Below are 25407 nucleotides of genomic sequence, written 5' to 3'. Positions count from 1 at the left end.
TAGATAATGCATATAATTTTCAAGAAAAAAGCTACATACATAACTTGATTACATATATATATTCTCTTCTTCGAAATTTGTAATTGACTTAGTAGTGCTACGCTTAAATATAGTCAATTTAAAATATGCTTATAAGTATCTTTCACATATTTAAAAGAAAATGACAAGCAATTAAATTTTTTTTTGACAAAACTAACAAAAATTGAAGTGATAAAAATCAACATAATTGATTTGATATTGACCAATATTTAAGAAAACCAACTTAATTGGTTTGAATTCATTTTTAGATTATTTGGAATATCTAAAAACAATAGCAAATATTTACGCTTATGTTTGTATTAATATAAGTCATCATCAATTCATCATTAGCTTGTATCGTACATCTTAAAATTAATCAAAAAGTTCTTAAGTGTAATATATATGTTTTGATAATAATAGAACAAACCATAATACTGATGAAGTTACAAGCTAATTATTAATGGGATACATAATTCTTCACTGAGGAAGTTTGTTAAGCTTACAATAGACATAATCCTTGTACTTCTTGGTCTTGAATTTGGGTGGGTTGGCCTCATTAATCAACTTAGGGATTGGCCCAACTTCATGCTCTGATGAGGGCTCCAAGAAAACAGGCCATGACATTCTTGTCTTGTACTTGTTCACTGTTGTCCTATGATACACACTCTTATATTTCCCATTGCTAAGAATCTGTTCAACCATTAATCACTCATTTTTAGAAATAGAAACATACAAATAGAGAGAGAGAGAATGATATAGGGCAGGGCGGAGCGAGAAGCGTGTATATGTGTTTGGACAAACCTAAATTTTTTCTCAAATGTGAATTTGTGTTAAGATTTCATTAAATATGTACAAATATAAAATTTAGAACATAGTTATTAATTACCACTCTAAAATCTAGAACCCATAAAATTGAAATCCTAATTCCTTTTGTATAATACATAATTTGCCGAATACCTATAATAATAACTAGGGTATTTCAATTTTAGGGAAAACAATATACACAAATTGAACTCACTAAGTATTTACCCAAATGGGACCATATCCAATATATTTACCCTTATTAGACCAACTATCCAAATATTTTATGTGACTGCCTCCTTATTCTATTCACTGCTTCTATATTCTTGATACCAACAGAGTATATATATACTCTGATGGTATCAAACAGTAATTGAGCAGTCTTTCCACTGAAACACTATATGTTTCTCCTTGATGTCATCAGAGTATATATACTCTAATGATATCGGAGTAACTGAGTAGTGTTTTCACTGAAGCACTGCTTCTTCCTTTTTGATACCATCATAGTATATATATACTTTGATGGTATCAAACAGTAAACACGCATTAGTAGTAAAAAATGGGGGGGGGGGGGGGGGCTAAAAGTATAGAGATAATCGCTTGTAAATATGAGTTACAAGTATTTCTTTCACTAAATTTTATTATCAATAATCTTACTACGGCCTGATTCCCAAGCAAAATTGAAGTCGACTACATGAATACTTGATGATGGTCCAATTAATTTTGGGGTATGGGAAATCCAAGTAGTTCAATGCACCCAGATGATAGAATGATCAACAAGAAGGCAATAGGAGATATACCTCAACTTGGTCACCAATGTGGACAATTATAGCATTTGGTATGTAGTTGACATCATACCAATGACCATCCTTAAACACTTGGAGTCCTTGGACTTCATTTGGGACAAGAAGGGTGATATATGACATATCTGTATGGGCCACAACTCCAAGAGCCAAATCAGGCCTTGGGCATGGTGGATAATAATTGATCTTTAACATGTAAACTATGTCTTCACTACCAGCTGCCTCCATCATTTCATGGCCTTCCAAACCAAGCCCAAGTGACAAGCTCCTAAATATACCATCAGCAACTTTTCGCAGCCACTTTGCGTATTCCTCATTTGCTTCCCTAAACAAACAAACAAAAAAAAGAGTTAGTTTAACATTTACCAATTGAAAAGGTAAATATCTAATAATCATATGACGTTTGTGATCTTCGTTATATATATATATATGTGTGTGTTATTTTTTGATTATTTGTATTTGTATACATATTAAAACTACAATATGTTTTTGATTATTTGTATTTGTATACATATTAAAACTACAATATGTGTAAACACAAATGATTCATTCGATTTCACTATTATTGACCGTCTTTTTTATTTTAAAAGTAGATGGTTTATTTGTTTAAAATTGAAATTAAATTGACTTTTGTGAGTGATCAATTTATTATAATGAATTATGTATCTTCAAATAATTCAAGTGAGAAAATAGCAAACATGACTACAAATTTGTTCTTTTCCTAACTAGTTAGAAGGCCATAAAAAATAATAGTGTCCGAAAGTTATCTAACTTGATCCAATTATATAAAATAAAAATATCATAATAATTCAAAGGTGTATAATTCGAAAGAAGTTTTTTGTAGGATTTTAAACCAAACACAAAATTAGGTAGGAAGTAATAAACCAAACAGTATAAAAAATAATTTCTACATTAATCCTTACGTTACTAATCTTTGTACAAAAAACGATCCTAGGGAATGAATCAATAAACTCCCCTGGAGTCGGAAAAAAAACAAATAAAGCCTCAATTGATAGAACGTTCTACGACTGACACTTGAAAAAGCAGCTTTCAATGACATTGTGATTAATGCAGGAATCTAAGTGTGGTAGTTGAGTATATAGGCAAAAGGAGTATTGAGAAAAATGAAATTAGTTACTTTTCGTTCATATAGTAGTATATAATTAACTTAGAATATTATTATTTATATTCAACCACAAGCATCTAACATGGATCCAGCTCCTTTCTACTTATCTTACGCAATTCATTTTCAAAATCTTGCTTGGATTGAAGATATGCATAGGTTAAAATATATTGGTAACATTTAATTGACTAAAGCAAAATCCTAATTATAATTTAAATAATTAATATTTCATATATTTGCTTCCAAAATATTTTTTAATCCCACAAACACTACATATTATTTTGTTCATAAATGTTTTTTTTTAGACATTCTCTTCCTACTTTTATTTTCCTGCTCCTCTATGTTATCTTTCCTAGAGTCTATTTTTCAATTTCTTTTTGAGTTAAAATTTTGAAAAAGGAGGAAAAAAAGTTAAAAAATTGTTAGTAAAAATAAGTTCAACATTGATCTAGGGAAAAATATGTTATCAAATTAATTAAGAATATGTTAAAAAAAAAAAAGAGAATGAATTAACTATCTAAATCATGCTTAGCATTAATATTAAAGAAGGAAACTATATTAAGTGATGAAGATCTGCAAGACTTGGTCAGTGAGAACACTTTTCTATTGAAAAAACAAAATAAGTTTAGTCACTGCGAGAAATTCAACATATGTAATTTCTTTTAATTAGTTGACCGATGTCTATACGATTGATTTATATATATGTGATTTTTGATTATCTGAATTTTTATTTTATTAATTATAAAGGTTCGATTAATCATCTCATAATTTTGTTTTCCATGTTTCCTTTTCCTACCGTGACTTCCTTGTGAATTGCAGTATATAACGTAAATACTCCAAGTGACATCGGACGTATTCTATCTTAGCTTGCAAACAAAAAGAATTTGCGGCTTAAAACAAATCATGACAACACTATCATGACAACCATGAAAATTGTTGGACGCATGCATATATCTCTTAGTCTCACATCATAAATAAATTTTCATTATTATTAATGTATTTTAATATGTCGTAATAGGTAATCTATTATTCTTTTACCACTAATCTCATATTCTAGGTATAATATAGATCAAGGTATACAAGCTAGGGCAGAGACTTGTGGTCAGGTGTTCATCTAGTGCAGGAGTAAAAAATTTCATGAAGGGTGTCTAGAAATTGCATAACAAAAGCTCTTTTTTTTATAAAAAGTAAAATTTGTTATTAGTGAATTTGAACACACAAGCACTGGCTCATTCAAGGTGTCTGAAACCCATCAAAGGGGTCTGAAACCACTAGGATACAACAACTTATATTAAATCAAGGCTACAACAACCTGTTATATATTAAAGATGTCTAAAATATGTTATATCATTTTACTTGTATATGTGCCTCCGCCCTTGGTTCATTTGAACCATTTTAGCTAGTTTGTATGTTTACCTATCTAGATTTTAAACTTTTTTAGTAAAAGTCTTGATTCCACCATTAATACAAGTTATTAATATTGTGAATAAACAAAAAGATGAGGGATATTAGAGAGAGACAAAACCTGTAGGAAGGAGGATTTTTAGGCCAATAACGATAGTTAATGGCAGAAGGAGGCCAAATCTTATGAAACAAATGATCAACCCAACCTTTTTTCCCTTCAATTTCCTTCTGCAAAGAAGTACCATATCCTTCTAAACTTTGTGCCCCTGGCTTCTTTGCAATCAATTCTTTTTCCTCTTGTGGCACTTCCTCAAAAAACTCTTTTCCAACTTTTTGCAAATTCTCAATCACTTCATCAGGTATCCCATGATTTATCACTTGAAAAATACCCCACTCTTTACTAGCCTCAACTATTTCTTTCACTAATTTTTCTTCGTCGTTATCGACATTACTTATGTCGATGACTGGTACCTCAAGTACCACTCCCTGCAGCGTTGTCGCTGCAGGTTGTTCGTTCTCTGAACGAATATATTCTGATGGTATTGTGTCCATGCATTTCGTTATTGACGATATTGCTTGGACCCTTGCCACCTCCATCGTCAAGGCTGTTGTTGCACTCTGACCTTGAATTGTTTTCATTCTTTTTTTTTCCTCTTCCCTATTACATGCAAATTTTGTTTCCTTTTTATAGGAAAGTGACGCGGTGTGTATTTTTACTTTTTCTCATTTTCAAACCTATTTTTTGCCTTTAATTAACACTAATAGGGGATCTTTTTCTTTTTTGCTTTCTTGTGGGTGAGTTACGTGGATTATTGTGGTTCACTTATACCACCTACTCAACTTAACTTATTAGTAGTATTTGTTTTGTGAATTGTGAAAATCTGTAATGAAAATTAATTATTTAAAAAAAAATTATATTCTTAAATTAAAGATACGTAGAATATATCAAAAGTTTAAAATATGTCATCCGTTGAAACTTTGATCCAAGAAAACTCCAATTGAAAAGTGTTAAAAGTTCTTTGGGGTCTTATTCTGGTAAAAAAATATTGATTTTGCAAAATTGAAATTAGAAAATAATGGCATGGATAAGCGTTTTCTTAAACGACAATGACATAGATTAGCCAAACTTTTAATGAATGACATAAATGAATCTTTTCTTAAAGTTCGATGACATATTTGAGTCTTTTTCCAATAAAAAATTAAAAAATTGTCTGAAAAGGGAAAAAAATAAATATCGGATAAAACTATAAAAATGAAAAAGTACATTGGTGTAAATATGATGAAAAGTGACACTTGGTGTTGTAATTGCCACTCCTTCAACCTACCTACAATTATGTTACAAAATAAAAGAAGGTTTTAGCCTGAGCCACTCCTTCTAACAACCCAAGTCCGGATGACTTGCCTAACTTCAACTTTTCTTTTTATTTTCGTATCTAATAGAGTAATAGTTATATTAGAGTATAATTAAATTTGAATTCGTATTAAAATATTTTATATTGAAAGGTAAAATAATTTCTAAAAAGGTGATTCTAGAAAGACTCAAACATGATTTTTTTTATTAAGAATAAAAACAGACTTATCACAGCACCAAAACTCGGTGAACTTCAACTTAAAATCAGAGCTCTCAATTGATATTTTCTATGAATAATAATAGTTCAACTTTTTGTTTGGGGCCCTAAGATATCCAAAACTATTCAAAATAATTACTCTTTCAGACTCCTTTCATTTTCATTCTTTACAATTTTTTCCAAGTTTCTGCTTTGATTGATAACAAATAGCATAAGTTAAATATAATAGTTAAAATTTAGTCAATCAAAGTAAATCTTTAATCATGATTTGAATAATAAATATATTATATTATATTAATTTGATTTCAAAAGTTATTTTGATCCCACAACTTTAATAACCATGTGATTCACGAGGAAAATTGGTTTTACAAAAGATTTGTTCATATAGAAAATTGTTGCAAATTTAAGGCAGGAAAGATTTTAAAATCTTTCTCGTAGAAAATATGCATATGCTCTTGGATGAGTACTTATTTAAAGGATTGGTATGCTTTACTTTAACAACTTTTTAAAGCAGTTTAATGTAAGAGTAGGAAAATAATATACTATGGGTGACATATTTAAAACTTCACATTGACGTTTTTTATTGTTCAGCATTTATATATTAAAAAATTATGTGTTGCGTAATTAATTTCTTTTCACCATAGCTAAGCTAATGTGTTTGCAAAAATTAAAACCATCTTACTATATATTTAGAAAACCAGCATTATTATATGTCTTACACATTCAACTCTCATCCCCCACCTACCCCAAAAAATAAATTAAAAATCATTGATCCATTTTTTGTTTGTTTGAAGCAACGGTTAGTAAGAAGGATATTTTAAAACTATTTTACCAGTTGAAGATCATTTGAGCCAAAAATATAATAGTACGGATATTTTTTTAACCAAAAACATAATGGAAAGTAAAACTGACCAATTTTGACAAAATTAGGAGTATATTTGACACTTTTCCTCGAAAAAAAAAAGTTGAACTATTATACATAGAAAATATCAATTCATATTGAATTTTTAAATTATAAATGAATAATTTATACATATTAAATAAATTTCATATATATATATATATATATATATATATATGATTTAAAACAAAATTGTTGGGTGGGTTCTATTAAACCCAATTCCTACGCTCTAGCTCCACCCCCGAACATAAAGCTCTATGTAGAACAAAAACATGAAAAATGTGGCAATCCCGATTTTATTTTATTATTGTTATTTTAATTAATTGTAGGCAAGATAATAATGATAATAAAGATAAATGAGAAATCATATATGTTTGTAATCAAAGATTTATTTCATGTCATATGATCGGTTGCTCAATTCTATAGCTAAACCATGCATGCATGGTCACACATGATAACACGTGACCTGTTGTTTTGTTTTGTCAATTGGGGCAAATCTTTGAATTTTATAGCATAATTCCATAAGGTGTAATGTTTTTTATACAGTAAAATGACAAATCTTAAAGTCTTCTTAGAATTTAATTGGTATATATATATTAGGATCCAATGAACCAGACCAAAAATGATGAGTTAAACTAAGTACAGGCTGTTATGATTTAACTAATTATGTTACTAGTCTAATTAGTTAGTTAGTTAGTAATAGTTAGTCAGCTGAATTCTGTTATTGACAGCTCATTAGTTAGTTAGAAATTTTGATTCCTTTTTGTATAAATACATTGTCTCCTCATAATGAAAATCAGTTGGTTGATTCTCTCCATACTCTCTTCTTCACTGATTTCTCTCTTCACTGCATTCATGGATGATCAGCCATGGTTATGAGCTGATTTTGACATGGTATCAGAGCACGAGGTATCTCGATTCATCTTTACCTTTGTGCTTCTTCTTCGATCTCATTATGCTTTTGAATTGCTTCTTTGATATACGTCTCAGAATCGTCAGCTAAATTGAGTTCTAGATCTGTTTCGTTTCAATTTTTTGTTGTGTTTCATCACTGGGTCAAATCGTACTCTGTGTATTTCTTTGATCTGAGTTTACTATGGTGACTGAGAGTGGTTCCCCTTCGACTGAGAATTCTGTGAGTAACAATGGTGTTAATGATCTCGGTTCTCCACTGTATATGCATCCTTCGGATAATCTAGGTGCTTCGTTGGTTCAAACTCCTTTTGATGGAGTAGGTTACAGATCGTGGAGACGCAGTGTTCTTAGAGTTTTGTCAGTTAAGAACAAGCTGGGTTTCATCAATGGTGATTGTAAGAGGCCCGATGTAGGAACACCACAATTTCATCAATGGGAAAGGTGTGATGATATGGTTACTTCCTGGATTCTTAATTCTCTAGCTAAGGAAATTGCAGAAAGTGTAGAATATGTTTTTGATTCATGTGAGTTGTGGAAGGAATTGGAGGATCGATATGATCAGACTAATAGTGCAAAGTTGTATCAAGTTCAGCGTGAAATCAATGAATTATCACAAGGAACTTTGGACATAACTACCTACTACACTAGGATGAAAAAGATATGGGAAGAATTGAGCACATTACACATCAAAACTCAATGCAATTGTAGTTGCACTTGTGGAGCTAAGGATAATGTGTTCAAAGTGGAGCAGGATAGAAGGTTGATACAGTTCCTTATGGGGTTGAACGAGGCCTATACTGTAGTTCGAGGGAATATCCTCATGATGAATCCATTACCTTCTTTGGCACAAACCTTTTCTCTGTTAGTACAAGATGAGAAACAGAGAGAAATTAAACCCAGTGCCCAAATGTATATGGAATCTGCATCTTTGAATGCAAGCAGCTCAAGGAAGAAAGGCATGGAGTCTGCTGCTTTCAATACAAATGGTTCAGGAGGAGCAAGTCCTTCTAGGTCACCAAGACCAAACCATTCTTCTACAGGGAACACCAATACTAATTTCAAGACTAACTACTCTCAGACTAGTTCCTATAGTGGCAACAGGCCTCGTATGATATGTGATTATTGCAAGAGACCTGGTCACATCAGGGAAAAATGCTACAAACTACATGGTTATCCACAGACAAACAATAATCCACAGGAGAACAATTATCAGAATTTCAACCAAAATGGGTACAGGGACAACAATCAAAATTTTAGATTCAACAGAGGAAAAGGCCTTATGGCTGATGTTCATGGTTGTTCAGGAGAGGAGAATGATGGAGGAACTCATACAGACACAGGTCATTCACTAACAAGAGAACAGTATGTTCAATTTATGGAGTTGTTGTAGCAGTTCCAAGCTGAGAAGGATAATGTTAAGCACATGGACAATGGTAGTGTGAATTTTGCAGGTATGATAGCATGTACTTCTTCTATTGTTTTTGGAACATTATCTTGCAGATGTCCTCACAGTAAAAATGAACCTTGGATCCTTGACTCAGGAGCCTCTCATCATATGACCTTTGACCTAACATTTCTAACAAACATTACCTACCTTCCATGCCCCTTGTTAATTTCTTTACCAAATGGTTATAAGGTGAAAGTTATGAAAATTGGTAGTGTGATACTTTCACCAGACATTGTTTTACATGAAGTGTTGTATGTGCCCTCATTTAAGTATAATCTTGTTTCCATTCATTGTCTTTCAAAATCCATACCTAAAAGTGCTGTGTATTTTTTTGATTCTTCATGTATTCTGCAGGCCCCTTCAATGAAGAGGCCTCTGGTAATTGGTGAAGCAAAGGATGGGTTTATTTTTTGTGTCCTAAATGTCTGATGAAGCCTGTTCATTCTGGTGCTGCCTGTACTGCTTCTGCTGCTTCCAATTCTGATTACTTGTCAAGACAAGATGTTTTCAATTCTAAACTTGTACCTTTTACTACTCACTCATGTAAACACAGTACACAGCAGCCTTATGTCTGTTCTTCACTCAATAAAACTCCTGATATTTCTGCTTCTTTTATGACTCATACCTGCAATGATGTGAATGTGTTGTGGCATAATAGACTTGGACATGTACCTTTTGTAAAGATGAAGGAAATTAAGTCTATACCTAAGAGTTTTTCTGCAAAACAGCACTTTCTTTGTAACATATGTCCAATGGCAAGACAGGAAAGAATGCCCTTTCATCATAGTACTCACATTTCTACCAAAATATTTCAATTGTTACACATAGATCTATGGGGTCCTTACCATATGATGACACATGATAAGCATAGATACTTTATCACTATTGTTGATGACTATAGTAGATGTACATGGACCCAATTGTTGACATGTAAGAGTAACACCTTAGCAGTCATCAAAAGTTTCTTATCCATGATTGAGAACCAATTCAATACATGTGTTCAGACCATAAGAACTGACAATGGACTTGAGTTTGTGAACACAGAAACATCAATCTTCCTCAAGGGAAAAGGAATTATACATGAGAGAACATGTCCTTACACACCCCAACAAAATGGGGTGGTAGAAAGAAAACACAAATATTTGTTAGAAACTGCCAGGGCCCTTCTTTTCCAATCCAAATTACCTCTTAAGTATTGGGGTGAGTGTGTATTGTGTGCCAACATCATTAATAGACTTCCTACCTCCCATGTAAAGGGTAAGTCCCCATATGAGTTGTTATATGACACCAAACCAACATACTCACACATGAAATCCTTTGGTTGTTTATGCTATCCTACTTTTTCAAAAACCCATAGGGACAAATTCCAAGCAAGGACCACACCCCATATCTTCATAGGCTACCCCTTTGGGACAAAAGGTTACAAAGTTCTTAGTCTGGCCACAAGAAAAATACACATCTCCAGGGATGTAGTCTTTAAAGAAACTATTTTTCCTTTTGCTGTTTTACCTGATGTCTCTTCTTTTCCTTCAGTCTTGAATTTTGTGCCTTTCATAGACACTTTACATGATAACATTGCCTTGCAATCTGTACAACATGTGGAAAATAATGTAGTTGGTGCAAGTAATAGTCCACTTCACAAATCACCTAATAACAATCCAACTAGTTTATCACCTAACAATGTAGCACCTGCCATTTCTCATTCTCCTAATTTTGTCCAACAATCTGAGCCTATACTTCCCACAAGACCATCTAGATCACATAGATTACCTGCACACCTACATGATTATGTTTTGCCTAACAATATAACAAATCAGTTACAGAATTCACATATTTCCCTCAACACTGCATTCTCCAAACACCAACATATACCATCTGAGATCTTGGCATCTGAGAGTCAGACACTTGTGAGGAATATCAGTAATGATGATGAACCTTCTTCATATGAAGAAGCTGCTATAAACCCTGCCTGGCAGCAAGCTATGACACAAGAATTTGAAGCATTGCACACAAATCATACTTGGGATCTTGTTAGTCTACCTAGTGGCAAGAAGGCCATAGGATGTAGATGGGTGTATAAAGTGAAGCATAAAGCTGATGGAACTATTGAGAGATTCAAAGCAAGACTTGTAGTGAAAGGTTATACTCAAGAAGCTGGCATTGATTATACAGAGACTTTTTCACCAGTAATCAAGATGACAACAATGAGGGCTTTGCTAGCTACAGCTGTAAAAAAGGGCTGGGATATATTCCAACTTGATGTGAACAATGCCTTCCTTCATGGAGATTTACATGAAGAAGTGTATATGGAGGTTCCTCCAGGCCTAGCAATACACAAGCCAGGGATGGTACGTAGATTAAGCAAGTCTCTATATGGCTTAAAACAAGCCAGCAGGCAATGGTATGCCAAGCTGACTGAAGCCTTATATTCAAAAGGGTATATACACTCATTGAATGACTATTCCTTGTTCTACAAGAAGTCTGAGACTTCCACCATTTTTGTTGCTGTTTATGTAGATGATGTGATCTTAACTGGCACAAATATTTTTGAAATCAAAGAACTCAAGACATTCCTTCATGACAAGTTCAAAATTAAGGATTTAGGCAAGCTACACTATTTCCTTGGAATAGAGGTACTCTATAAAGATGATGGACTTATCATCTCTCAGAGGAAGTTTGTTCTTGACATGCTAAAAGATTACAAGATTGCAAACATGAGCAGCTGCTCATCTCCACTTGATCCTGCGTTCAAACTCCAAACAAAGGAAGGAACTCCTTTAACAGAACCACTTTTCTACAGAAAACTTATTGGAAGGTTGAATTTCTTGACCAATACTAGGATGGACATATCATATAGTGTACAACATCTCAGCCAGTTCATGCAAGATCCTAGAGAGCCACATTTGCAAGCAGCATTTCATCTACTGAGATATCTCAAAGCAGACCCCACACTGGGAATTTTTATGTCCAAAGATCAGTCTTACAATGTCAAAGCTTATTGTGACTCTGACTGGGCTGCATGTCCTGATACCAGGACGTCAGTAAGTGGCTATATTGTGTTACTGGGTAACAGTCCACTAAGCTGGAAGTCCAAGAAACAAGAGACCATATCTTTGTCCTCAGCAGAGGCAGAGTATAGGGCTCTAAGGAAAGTTGCAGGAGAATTAGTTTGGCTCAGCAGATTACTTATAGAACTTACATTGCCAATACCAACACCTATAGAAGTATATTGTGATAGCCAATCAGCCCTTCATATAGCTCGAAATCCAGTATTTCATGAACGTACTAAGCATATTGAAGTAGATTGTCACTTTGTACGGAATCTGCTTCAGACAGGTCTCATTTCATTGCATCACATAAGTTCTGATAATCAACTGGCAGATATACTAACTAAGACATTGACTGGAATCAAGCATTCTGCAGCATTGAGCAAGTTGTCTGTGTTCTCTACACCTCCAACTTGAGGGGGGATGTTATGATTTAACTAATTATGTTACTAGTCTAATTAGTTAGTTAGTTAGTAATAGTTAGTCAGCTGAATTCTGTTATTGACAGCTCATTAGTTAGTTAGAAATTTTGATTCCTTTTTGTATAAATACATTGTCTCCTCATAATGAAAATCAGTTGGTTGATTCTCTCCATACTCTCTGCTTCACTGATTTCTCTCTTCACTGCATTCATGGATGATCAGCCATGGTTATGAGCTGATTTTGACACAGGCAATCTATTAGACACACTGTCAATATTATTAGATAATTACATTTCTTTAATTTAACTTTAAAAGAGAAAAATATACTTCACGCCTCAAATCTCTCTGAAAAGCCTTCTTGATGCAATGATAAATGGGTAGTAATAGTATTCAAGGGTAATCTCAAAATAGGGAGATTATTAGATATTTCGATTTAATATATAGTAGAATCACAATCACATATTTATGTATATATATATATATATATGATGGATAATGTCATTAATCTAAAAAAAAATGGTGGGTTTAATTCTAAGTTTATTCTTATAATATTTTTATTATTTAAACATATTAGAATCGACAAATATTTTATACATAGAAAATACATAAAACATTAAAACAAGTTTTCATATTCATATTTGTATAGAAAATACATAAAAATTACATTAGAATTCAAAAGCTGATTGCATATCCATTAGAAAATACATGAAAAAAAGTGTATAATACTTAAAAAGTACAACAAAAAAATATTACATGAAATTTAATAAATCTAACAAATTATGTAATTTTTCAATATAAAAATAAAAATAAGACACCACAAATTAATCTCAAACGGTTGAATTATTTTCTCATTTTAGTTTAGATTTTCTCTCAAAGTATCTCTCTCATGTAAATTGTTCCTTAACAAGGACCTACGCAAATTTCTATCATCTTCAACTTTATTCACGTTAGACTACATACTAGACCTCACATTATTGTGTAAAGTAATTATAACTTCATCAATTGCGGGCCTTTTCTTTGTCGAAAATTATTTTCCCAACAAGAATAGTTGCATCACTACTTCTTACTACATTAACAAATATAAATTCAATATTGGAAATTAAATATGTAATCTACATGTTTTTTGCTATAAAATATTAATACAAATTTTACTTTCGAATTTCGGAACCCCAAAATTTACGGTCAGAATTTTCAAGAGCCTTTAATGTCTTGAACCTATAATGCACAAATAAATATTGAATTGTATACAAAAAATTAAGCTTTCGATCAAACTCTTGAGACATGCCTAATTTTCAACAAAATATAGAGGAAAAAGAAAAAATTGAAGATGAAGAAAATAAAGTAGGGCAAAAATGGAGTATGTCCTTATTTTAATAACTCATATTGCACTATATTTTAATGCGCTATATGAGTCCGTAAACTTTAACGACAGCTAAGATCTTATTTGTCTATGTAGAATATATAACACATTGATAGAAAAAGCACCCCCACATATATATTTAAGGGGCAATATTACAGGTTTTAAATCCACTTTTAAAATATTACTACTTATAACATTTTAATTTCAAGTTATAACACATCATTTTTTATTTCTAAATTAATTAAATTCCATTTTATTAAATAATTAATATTTTATAATTATATTTTAATTAATAGGTGATATAAATAAAATTAATAAGAGAGAATCAATGATAATTATCTATTACCCCTTTTTAGGAAATTTTTTTACCTTTCACACGTACTATCACATTGATTCTAGGTACTTTTTACTGTCACACGTCAACCCCCCACCCATCGACCACCACGTTTCCCTCTTTCTCACACGCCAAAACAGCACCCCACCACCCCACGTTCAAATCACATCTTCATTCTTCTTCTTAGAAATCTTAAATCCCCTCTCTTACCATAATCAGTAGTCTTCATAGTACACTCAAAAGAAAGGCCAAATCTTCTTCACAATACTAAGAATCAAGATTTTAGAATTTTTGAAAAAACATGTCGAAGAATCAAAAACATGAGCATACGCACCTAGAAAGAGCCCCAAATTAGTAGAAGCAAGTTCTAATATTGAAATTGAGGCTCCATCTTTTAACATCTTGACTCAAACGCCGCCGACCAACAAGAATGCAAATCCGGCGAACAAGAGTGTTACCCCTCACAAGAAGAAACAAAGCCCGGTAAAGGAGAAGAAAAGAGAAGCAAAGAAAATTGCAACTCCTCCAAATCGAAAGGGATAAAAGAGAAAAGGAAAAATGATGGACCCCCTTCCTCGGAGTAATAATTGATTGCAACTTAGACTTTTAATTATTACATGTTTTTTTTATTTTTGGATGAAGTATATTTGTTTTTGCTATAATTTTTTACAACAATATAATATGCACTGTTTTACATTGTCACATTTATTCTTCTCAGATTTATACCAGTTGGATACTAATTTCATAAATTTTTATTTTTAATCTTGACTTAAATTTTCAAGTTGGATACCTAGTGTATACAAATTGGATATCAGCATTAGAAAGATTTATATTGAATTTTTAGTTTTGAAAAACACCTCATAAACATAGCATACAACAATTGTATACATTGTTACACTTAAGTTTTCCAAATGGATATTAATTGAATACCATGCTAATATTAACTTATTTTATGTTTGCTATTTTGTAGAAATCTCAATTACATATTGTTGTTTCTATTTTTTCAATGGGATATCAATTGAAAACCAAATAGACACCAATTGAAAATTACATTAAATAGCTTAGGTTGGCTTACTTGGTATCCAATTTGTATACATTTGGTATCCAACTTGAATAATTATCATTTATTAAATAAACAGTATACCAAATTAATGCAATTATTTTGCCTAAATCCATTACAATATAATGCCAAAAAAATGTTCAATAATACCAGTTTCGTACCAAAAACATTATTAATTTTCATACATGTCTGATATAACTAATATACCATTTTATGCACACTTTCTAATATATCATTTTATGCACAAATTACATACCATTTTTATGCGCACTTTCTATACATATTTCATGCCAAAAGTCATCATTGATTCTTACCAGATTCATGCCAAAAGAATACCAAAACAATACCATTTCTAACTAGTCATTTTCATTTATTAAATAAACAATATAGTAAATTCATTCCATTATTATGCCCAAATCCATTACAATATAATGCAAAAATAAAAAGTTCAATCATATCAGAATCGTATCAAAAATATTATCAATTTTCATACTGACATAACTATTATACCAATTTCAAATAAATTTTATATAATATTTAAACCAAAAACATACTAAAAGAATAAAAAAATGATTCATACAAAGAATGAACAAATTTAATGTTCATACTAAAAAACTAACGATATACGTAAAAAAACGTCGTAATTCATAGCAATTTTTTTATGGTTTGTTGGTATACAATTATAAACTATTCATTCTCAAATTCATTGCATTTAAACTGAATAGAAAACATTTACACAAAAAATTTCGAAAAAAGCACTAACCTGAAGGATCTCATCTATCACCATGCTTTATTAATACTAATAAAAAACCGTCCATTACAAGAAAATGACGATTATTGAATAAAAACAAATTTGAATTAGACGAGAGTGACGACTAACAAGAGAGAATATTGAGAAGAGAGATAAATTTTTGTCGATTTTTTTTTTAAAAGAGATCTGTTTAAACGAAATACCAACAAGTGAGAGAAAATGCCAATAAATGTCTTGAGCTAAACAAGGAAAACAAATACGTTCTCGTATGTTACTTAAAATTCCGGTTATAATTTATTTATTTTTCAAACTAGTTGGTTTTTACCTTTTTTAAATCCTTTTTTAATTTAGTAAAATGTTATAATCTATAATTATTTATTATTATAACTTGAAAGATAAATAATAATGTAATAACTTATAATCATTAGTTAGATGTCAATTATAAAAATTTCACCACATCAATGTAGTGTGCAATAGGTTAAAAAAATAGAAACTAGGAACCTTCACCCAAAAGATAAGATCAAAAGTAGACAATAATCAGTCATTTCACTTCAGTAATAGATAAAGCAGAAAAAAGAGAAGTGAATAAAATCACGCAACACACGTCGGTATGCTTTCTGCTCACGAGGAAAGAAAAAAAGAGTGACATAATTCAATTTAAATTTGACATCTTTCAAAAAGATGTTAGCTATTCAAATCGGTGAATGCACAAATTCCATATGCTACACTAGACGAAACCGCTACACCTCACTCTATATGACTTTGGTCAAATTTATCCTTTTTTACGTCATTTAAATTTTAGACTCATCTATGAAAAGATTGAAAGAGTCATGGAAACCCTTAAGATTTTGGCGTTTAGGCATGAAAAACAAATAGTATTCGTTTTATTTAAAAACTTTAAAATTGCAGTTAAAGTTGTATTTTTTTAAAATTTAAGCATAATATTTTAAATATAATTTATACCCCATATTTTAAAGAACTAGTAAAATCATCAACTTGATTAATTCATCATAAACATATAATTAAAATTGCTCTAAAAGTGTAATGTCTCAAACTAAATAATCTCATAATGTCATAGATTAAATCTTATATACGAGCTTATATACATTTACAAATATATTTTTACTTATATTTTATTTCTATGAAAATATAATTGTGTTTGATTATAATTATAACAAATAATGCTTAGTTGTTTGAATGTATTTTTTCTAAAATATGATTTAAATATGAAGTATAATTAAAATGGTCATTTATATTTAAATAAAAAATTTAAGGTAAATTTTTTAAAAAGCAAAATATAGAGAAATGAAAAAAGATAAATTTGTAGACCAAAGTATTCGCTGGGCACAACTAAATTTGCAGGTAAATTTTTTCAGAGAATATTTTACCTTAAGAAATAACTTATGATTCCCAGGACAAAACATTCTGAGAATTTTATCTTAAGGTATGCTTTAGGCATAACTTCTATCATTAAACTTATGACATATGCAACAGCAGAGGCCGAATTTCCACCGATGGGTTAAAAAACTAAGCAAGCAAAAAAAAAAAATTAAATAAGCTGAAGCTTATATAGGATAAAAATGTAGTTAACTAGACGTGAACACCCAAACCTACGCATAAATAGTGATATTTTGAACTTGTTTTACTACTTTTTTTTTTTTTGGAAACCAGCAGTCGCTATCCTTTGGATGTGCACAGGGTAACACCCCCGCTCCTATGCAATAGCTTGCAAACCACATAGGAGAGGTAACCCACACTATGCAAGCCAGGTGCGACGAGCTCGATCTAGAAGGCAAACCCGCTGCTTTCACTGGCAAGGGGTTTCGAACTTGAGACCTCCAACATGGAAGTCCCAAGCCCAAACCACTGAGCCACCCCAAAGGATCAAACCTGTTTTACTACTTAACAACACATGTTGAGAGAATTCAATATAAAATATATATACATAAATCTAAAAAAATTGATCATATATAAATAGTATAATTTTTCGATGAAAGAAGTTCATCGAATGCTCTGAACTCCAATGTAGCTACACCCGCAGTCATATGGCATAGTTTGGACCGCTAAATCTATCTTGGAACATATCCTATACCTAAAGCTTAATTTTGTCTTCAGCCATAACTTATGTCATTACATTACATCTACGCATTAAACGTAACTTATCTCTTGGTCATAACTTCTCGTCTTTGTCTATGGCTTGTGCCACTAGACATATGCCCAAAAAAATACTTATGTTAGTAAAACTTAAGCATATAGCATGAACTTATGCTTCGTACATTTTCTTTTGCCTTGCAACTTTTTTTTGGTTTTTCTTTTAACTGTCAAGGTCTCAAGGATATTGCTGGTTTTTTTTTTTTAACTTCAAACTAAAGGGTAAAAATTAGAAACCACAATTTTGAGAGGCAAAAATTAAAGGCCACTCCAAGGGGCATTTGTGCGCATGACCCCACAAATTTCACTATTATGCATCAACAAGGAAAATGGGCTGAAATAGGAAGCTCTAAGACACAGATTCATAGTCAGCACACAGACGTATAAATACAAAATAAGAAAACTATCTTGAGTTCTATTCAAGTTTTAGGATGAAAGGGACATATGAACACGCTTCCGAGTTTCGAATGTAAGCATAAGTGCAGAAATCTACATACAATTCAGTACATGTGTTTATGGAATAAGATCCCAAATCATAGATTCTCAAAAGTAGCATACCCGCATTTATCCGCAGCAAGAACCACAGGCAGGAAGAGAACCTGCAGTAGGAATAATGGTGGGATCAAGTAACAGCAGAAATTCTTAGGAATAATGGTGAGAACAAAGCGTAAAAGAATTTTCCAAAATGTAATGTGCAAAAATCGAAGATGGCAGTTAACATACTGTGGTCAATGCCTCGGACATTGTCCATCCCACGGGGTGGACCACGTGGACCACTACCATATGGACCACTTCCAGGACCTCCAGGACCACCTCCATCCCACTTCTTGCTGGATCCTGAACCTTTTTTGTAGGAGTCTGTTTTTTCCATCTATGAAGGTATTGATGCAGTTAATAGGGAGTCTCTACAAAAGCATGATACTAGCACATATGTGGTTCTTAATCAGGAAATGAACATCCTTACCGAAAACATAGTAACAAAAAACACGCTAATGAAGTTGATGATGGACCAAAAGAAATCAGTCATAGTCTTCAATCGCCATATAGAACGCTTGGATTTCACCACACCTGCAAAATGAGGTGCTTATATGAGGTGCTCTCTCACAATATTACAAGTCAAGTATATGTATCCAAACATAAAACATAATGTGTATTAATTGTTCCCCTGTGGCAGACTACATTTATCAATAGATAGCAGCATCATTTTCTAACTGACTGGGATCAAGAGAAGAATTTAAGTTTCTTCTAGTAAGAAGGTAAGGAAGGTCAACTGAATCAGCCAAAACAAGTGCTTAGCATGCAACTCAGATCTCTCAAGCAACTTTATAAATGAGTGAGTACCACACAATCGATCAATCTACGAATCTCAATCCCGAATTAGTTGGAGTAGACTATATTCTTCTATATCTATTTGGCTATATTTGGGCACATTTCATTTCAGAATCGTAGTAAATCATTTTCTTTTTAAAGGTTAACAGTTTTCTATAACAAAAGGTTCTCTAAGTTGTACATGTATCTTTTTGGGGGGATGAAGTAATAAATTTTATCAATAATGTGGACATGGGGCCACCCGTATACAAGAAGTATACGAAAAAGTAGAAAAAACTACAAAAAGAGATGGCTTTCTACGAAAAACACCAATCATCTATACAAAAAGAAGCCTGATGGGTGCACCAAAAGGAAGTAAGAGATAAGCGGCAACTCCTCAATTGTAAAAAGTTCATCTCAGCATATTCAAAAGCTCCCATGTTTCTTCCTCAACAAATGATCCACAAGAGAGCTAGTGGAGCAAACATTACATCCCCCTTTATCTTTCCTCCACCAACCACAATATCAACGGAACATTGATTCTTTCACAGTGCTGGGCATAACCCAATATATTCCAAACCAGCACAAGATTTCCCACCATAATTTCAATGCTACCCGACAATGAAGGAAAAGATGGCAAACGTCTTCGACCGATCACCGGAAAGCATCCTTTATTTTCTTCTTTTAGCCACTTTTGATTTCAATGGATAATAGCATTTATTTTGCGCTGGGTTTTGGGTTTTTATTCATATGACATAGCAAGAACCAGTAGGACAGCAGAAACATATAACGAATGAACAAAAGGAGAAGCAACTTCATCAGAAGAACAACTTTTAGCAGGAACACAATGGTTTGGATTGGTTAGATCCTGAGAGAGGCATCTAAGGTGAATGGTAACTTGGTAAGAAGATGGAAGAGAAGGGACAGACTTGCTGAGATATTCTGTTCCAAAAACTACAACAGGTTTGGCTGGTACATAGCATCATTAATGTACAGGTTAAGAGAAGGTCAGTAATAATCATTCCAGAACTGTTGTTCAACTCAGGGTGAAATTTCATAGCCGACAAATTGGGGAGGCTCATTAATAGCCAAGGACAGGAGGAAAGATTGGTTGAACCAATATTGGTAGAGAAGAATAAACACATGCAAACCCAAAATTTAAAACAGATCACTGAAGTGAATAGCATGAGCAGACATTCTGAAGAAGGGAATACAATACATCCAAGGAGTTAAACCAGATGGAACTAAGAATTCCAAGGATTTAAACCAGACGGAACAACAGTTGCAGCAGACCCTAGATGCTGAACCAGTGGCAATGCAGAATCTGTCAGATGAAGATCAGGCTGAAACCGAGGCATCAAATCGGGTCAACTCACACATATTGGAGCTGAGCAACACGTATGGGTTAGCATTCGAAGGATTTGAGGAGGAGACACTTGCACTACTCATGAGATTGACAGAAGGAAAACAGAGCTTGGTACCAAGAAGCAGGGAAAAGCTAATACCACCCCTAAAAGCAGGGGCATAGGTAAGAATAAACTAAAGAAGCTTCAATCTAGTCTCAACAAAGAGGTTGAAGGTGCAAGAAACAGGGGGAGGGTTCTGAGTCTGACCTTTAAATGATATTAAGCTGAGCACATGGCACGTGAGGGGTCTTTTTTTTTTTTTTTTGATGAGGTATGGAACATGAGGGATCTTAACAACAACATCAACAAGAATCTGGTTAAGACTTGTTTGCAAAAATGGAAAGAAGATGTAGTTTGTCTCTGGGAAACCAGGGTGAATAAGGGGATTGCGTATCAACTATGGTCTTGCAGATGGATGAGGCTTTGATCATTGAAGCAGATGGAAGTAAGGGGGAAATACTTCTTATGTGGGATAGTAAAGTATGGACTGGCACTAAGGTGGAGGAAGGTACCTACTCAATCACTTACAAGTTTGAATCAACAGAAACTCCTTTTCGTGTATTTCATTGAAGTTTATGCCCCACATAGTAGAAATGAGAAGTAGGAGTGTTGGGAAGAGATGGCTGCAATGAAGGAATTGTGTGGAAGACCATGGGTCACAGATGGAGATTTCAACACTGTGAGGCATATAGTGGAAAAAAGGGGGTGCGACAGAGTTACAAACATCATGAATGATTTTTCATAATGGGTTGAAGACTTGGAGCTACATGATCCAGTCTTACTGGAGGTAAATTCACTTGGTTCAGGGTGGGGGGTGGGGGGTGGGGGTGATCATCAAACTTGGGATGCCAAACTGGATCTATCCCTACAAAATACTTGGGAATGCCACTGGGTGCCAATTATAAAGCACAGGAGACATGAAATGAAGTTTTGGAAAGGTGTGACAAGAAGTTGGCAAGATGGAAGAGTCGGTACTTATACCTTGGAGGGATATTGACAACGATAAATTCAATAATGGATGCCTTACCTACCTACATGCTGTCTCTGTTTCCTATCACCAAGGATATAGAGAAGAAGATCAACAAATTGAGGAGGATCTTTTTGTGGCAGGGTAACAAAGACAGTGAAGCCTATAATTTAGTTCAAATGGCAGATTGTAACACTTAGTAAGGAACATGGTGGAATGGGGATTAAGAATCTCAACTTTCATAACCAGAGTCTTCTTCGGAAGTGGATTTGGAGGTTCTGCAATGAGGATAGGTCCTTTGGAAGAAGTACATAGCATAGAAATATGGTGTGATGAATCACTGGGCAACTAATGAAGTGAAGACTACATATGGATTCAGTGTATGGAAAACTATCAGAAGGATGTGGAATGAATTCAGTGAAAATCTGAGCGTAAAGGTTGGTTATAGGGCAAAATCTTCCTTCTGGGAAGATCATTGGGTTGGGCATAAGTAATCTTAGAAATCTATTCCAGGATTTACAGCTTATCATTCTTCAAAAAGATGATAAAGTATCACATGTATGGACAAAACAAGGGTGGAACCTTTTGTTTAGGAGGGCTTTAAATGATTGGGAAGTTGGTAGAATTGCAGATTTGCTACTGGTGTTAAATTCCTTTACAGGCACTACTATTCCAGTCAAACCGGTCTGGAAGTTGTGCAACAAAAGGACCTTCACTTATTTTTTTTGGTAGTAACCTTCACTATTAAATCAGTGTATTGTTAGAAAAACAGAAACTTACTTGAAAAGTTAAACTCCAACTAAGGTCTCATGTTTGTTTGGTTGGTTACAAGGAAGGCTTGCTTAACACTAGGGGTTTTACCAAGAAGAGGTCTACATATATGCTCAAGATGCCTCTTTTGTGGTAAAGATGCAGAAAGCAATGTGCATCTTTTTCTACAGACAACTGCAGATCTGTGGCACATGTTCTTTTATATACTAGGAGTGAGTTGGGAGGTACCTACAACAACTCATGAACTCCTGTGTAACTGGAAAGAAATTGGCAGAAGAGAGGCAGAGGAGGATTGGTGGCAGTTCATTCCAATTTGTATATGATGGACAATTTGGAAGGAGAGAAACTCAAGATAATTTAAAGAAAGAAGTAATTCCATACAAAATATGAAAACAAATTGTCTTAGTCACTTATATTTTTGGTGTGAGTAGGATAAAGTAGGGGAGGAGAAAAACTGATTGATTTTTTAGGCAATGTGTAAATTGTAACTAGCATTAGCGTTCCTGCCCCTTTGTGTTTCTTTTGGATTCTGTTTGTAAAGTGCTCCATCAGCATGTAACACATGCTGATGTCTTTGGAATGAATACCAGTTACCTTATTATAAAAAAGAATAACGACAACAAAATAGCAAGATAAACAAAGCAATTGAAGTAATACCTAGTAGTAAAAATGAAGAATAAGATACTATGCGAATCCTAGGTAAATTACTCCATACTTCTTCCTCGTAAGAGTACTACAACACACGGTTACCTACTATCCTTCTAAGTCTGCCAAACCTCTAGGGTATTTAGAAAACCTTATTTCTAATAATCATCATGTCAGAGATTTAAAAAACTTATAATAGAAAAATTACTACAAAATGATTATTACAATCATATTTCCTTGAGTTGATTAAATGTAGAGACGAAATTGTCAAAGGGAACCATAAATAACTTGAATAAAGAGATTTAGCAATCCAAGTCACTACAAATCATTTCAAGAATCAGGTTTATACCAAATTGTTACACCAACATCAAACAATCGGCATAATACATAAATGTACCCTTTAACTTGGTCTCATTTCATATTTATGTCCTCTAACTTTAGGTGTGCACAAATAGACACTTAAACTTAAATAAATTGAACAAGTAGTCACATGAGTCTTAGGTGGCATAATAGTCATAGAACACGTCATGTAAAATGTCATATAGGACGCATGTGTTTATTTGTTCAACTTTATGCAAGTTTAAATCTACGTGTGCACATCCAAAGTTAAAAGGGCATAAATGTGATCCGAGGCCAATTTAAAGGGCATATTTATGTGTTTTGTTTTGCATTTTGTTGGTGCGGGACAAATTTCAACGAAAAAAAAAATAAGACATTAGGAATTTGATTTCGGATCTAAAAAAGGATCAATTAAACAAAAATATCCAAACATCAAGTAAACTAAGCAAAGACATTAGGAATTTGATATTAAATTACAACAATATAAACAATAGCAAAGAAATTGATAAGAAATCACCAAATCAAAAAATAAAAAAAAAATCCATGAACAAATTGGAAATTTAGGAATATGGAAAGATATCACCAACATAACCCAACAAAAATCTCTTATAATTCCAATCAACAAACAAAAGGGGGTAAGTAAGAAACTGAAGAAATAATTGAATCAAAAGATTTTACCTCTCTCGACGTAAGCCATGGTTCGTTGGAGCTGTCTTGCAGAATCCAGAAAATTCTCAACGGGCCTAGCTTTTATCAGTGGTTCCTCTCTCTATTTCTCTCGTTTTTCTCCTTTCTTACGTCGGTTCAGCAAATAATAAATTGCCACGTCATTGAATTTTCGTCCAACAAATTTTATTGTATGGTATTATTATTGTATGTAACTATTGATTTGTTGTAATCAAATTAATTATTTATTTATTTTCGTTTTCTTAATATACTCCCTTTATTTTATATTGGTTGAATTTTTGAGGTGTTTCACATCTTTTAAGAAAAGTAGATTAAGACATAAATTGAACATAATTTTCCATTTTTATCCTTACTAATTATTATCAAATTTATTGAAGTCATCACATTGAAAATCCAAATGAAGGGTAAAATTGGAAGAACACTCTAAAAGTAGTCTTGAAAACTGAACAATTAAGTTAATTTGCAAAAATGAAAAATGTCTCAAAAATTTAATTAATATGAAATGGAGGGAGTATATTTCTTTTATAATAGTTTTATTTTGAATTTTTAATTTATCTTTTAGGCATAATACATAAACATGACCCTTAACCTGGCCTCAACGGACAACTATGCCCTCCAACTTTGAGTATGCACAAGTAGACACTTAAACTTGTATAAAATTGAACAAGTAGACACACATGTCCTATATGGCATAATACACGTAGGACGCAACTAGGACACAAAATTGTCATGTAGGGTGCCATGTAGGATGAATGTGTTTATTTGTTCAATTTTATACAAGTTTAAGTGTCTACTTGTACATACCCAAAGTTAAAGGTCATAATTGTCAACTGACGTCAAGTTAAGGGTCATGTTTATGTATTATGCCTATCTTTTAAGTTGATATGCGCAACATTATATAAGAATAAAAAATGATATAATTTATTTAATTATTATATTTATTAAAATAATATAATAAGATATATTATTAAATAATAGACAAACAAATGATATAATTTACTTATAAGTACTTTTTAAGTTATTCAAATATTCCAAAAATGTTTTAAAATTATTCTGATTTAAAAACACTTAAAATAAGTCAAATCAAACGAACTGTTGTAAAACAACAGGAAAATATAAGAATATTAAACAATATAGGAAGACAAGTGGTGATGGAAAATATAAATCTCTTCAAGTGTA

At 32.6% G+C, this 25407-nt stretch overlaps 3 protein-coding genes across 3 annotated transcripts in view; all 3 read right to left on the bottom strand.

The window, feature by feature from the left end:
- The window catches only part of LOC125809198 (gamma-glutamylcyclotransferase 2-3), a 1073903-nt gene that overhangs the window by 211904 nt on the left and 836592 nt on the right, over positions 1 to 25407 (bottom strand). The window lies entirely within an intron of this gene.
- LOC125809168 (flavonol synthase/flavanone 3-hydroxylase) lies at positions 417 to 4860 on the bottom strand. Its single transcript, XM_049488825.1, has 3 exons — positions 4271 to 4860; positions 1620 to 1947; positions 417 to 708 (listed from the first exon to the last, which is right to left on the bottom strand). Exons 1-3 carry the CDS (start codon positions 4786 to 4788, stop codon positions 496 to 498), a joined length of 1059 nt encoding a protein of 352 aa, XP_049344782.1. The 5' UTR covers positions 4789 to 4860; the 3' UTR covers positions 417 to 495.
- Positions 18490 to 25407, bottom strand: part of LOC125809206 (uncharacterized) — a 226957-nt gene continuing 220039 nt past the window's right edge. The window contains exons 2-5 of the mRNA XM_049488869.1: positions 24220 to 24247; positions 19070 to 19173; positions 18829 to 18976; positions 18490 to 18704 (exon numbers count right to left, since the gene is read on the bottom strand). Of these exons, the coding sequence (XP_049344826.1) occupies positions 18670 to 18704; positions 18829 to 18976; positions 19070 to 19173; positions 24220 to 24238 (306 nt within the window). The 5' untranslated portion in view covers positions 24239 to 24247 and the 3' untranslated portion in view covers positions 18490 to 18669. The remainder of the gene's footprint in view (positions 18705 to 18828; positions 18977 to 19069; positions 19174 to 24219; positions 24248 to 25407) is intronic.

The sequence above is a fragment of the Solanum verrucosum genome, unplaced genomic scaffold (assembly GCF_900185275.1).
Source record: "Solanum verrucosum unplaced genomic scaffold, falcon-dt-bn FXZP01000062.1, whole genome shotgun sequence".
NCBI classification, from domain to species: Eukaryota; Viridiplantae; Streptophyta; class Magnoliopsida; order Solanales; family Solanaceae; genus Solanum; species Solanum verrucosum.
The sequence above is the reverse complement of the archived record's forward strand: the minus strand, read 5'-3'. Positions and strand labels throughout refer to the sequence as shown.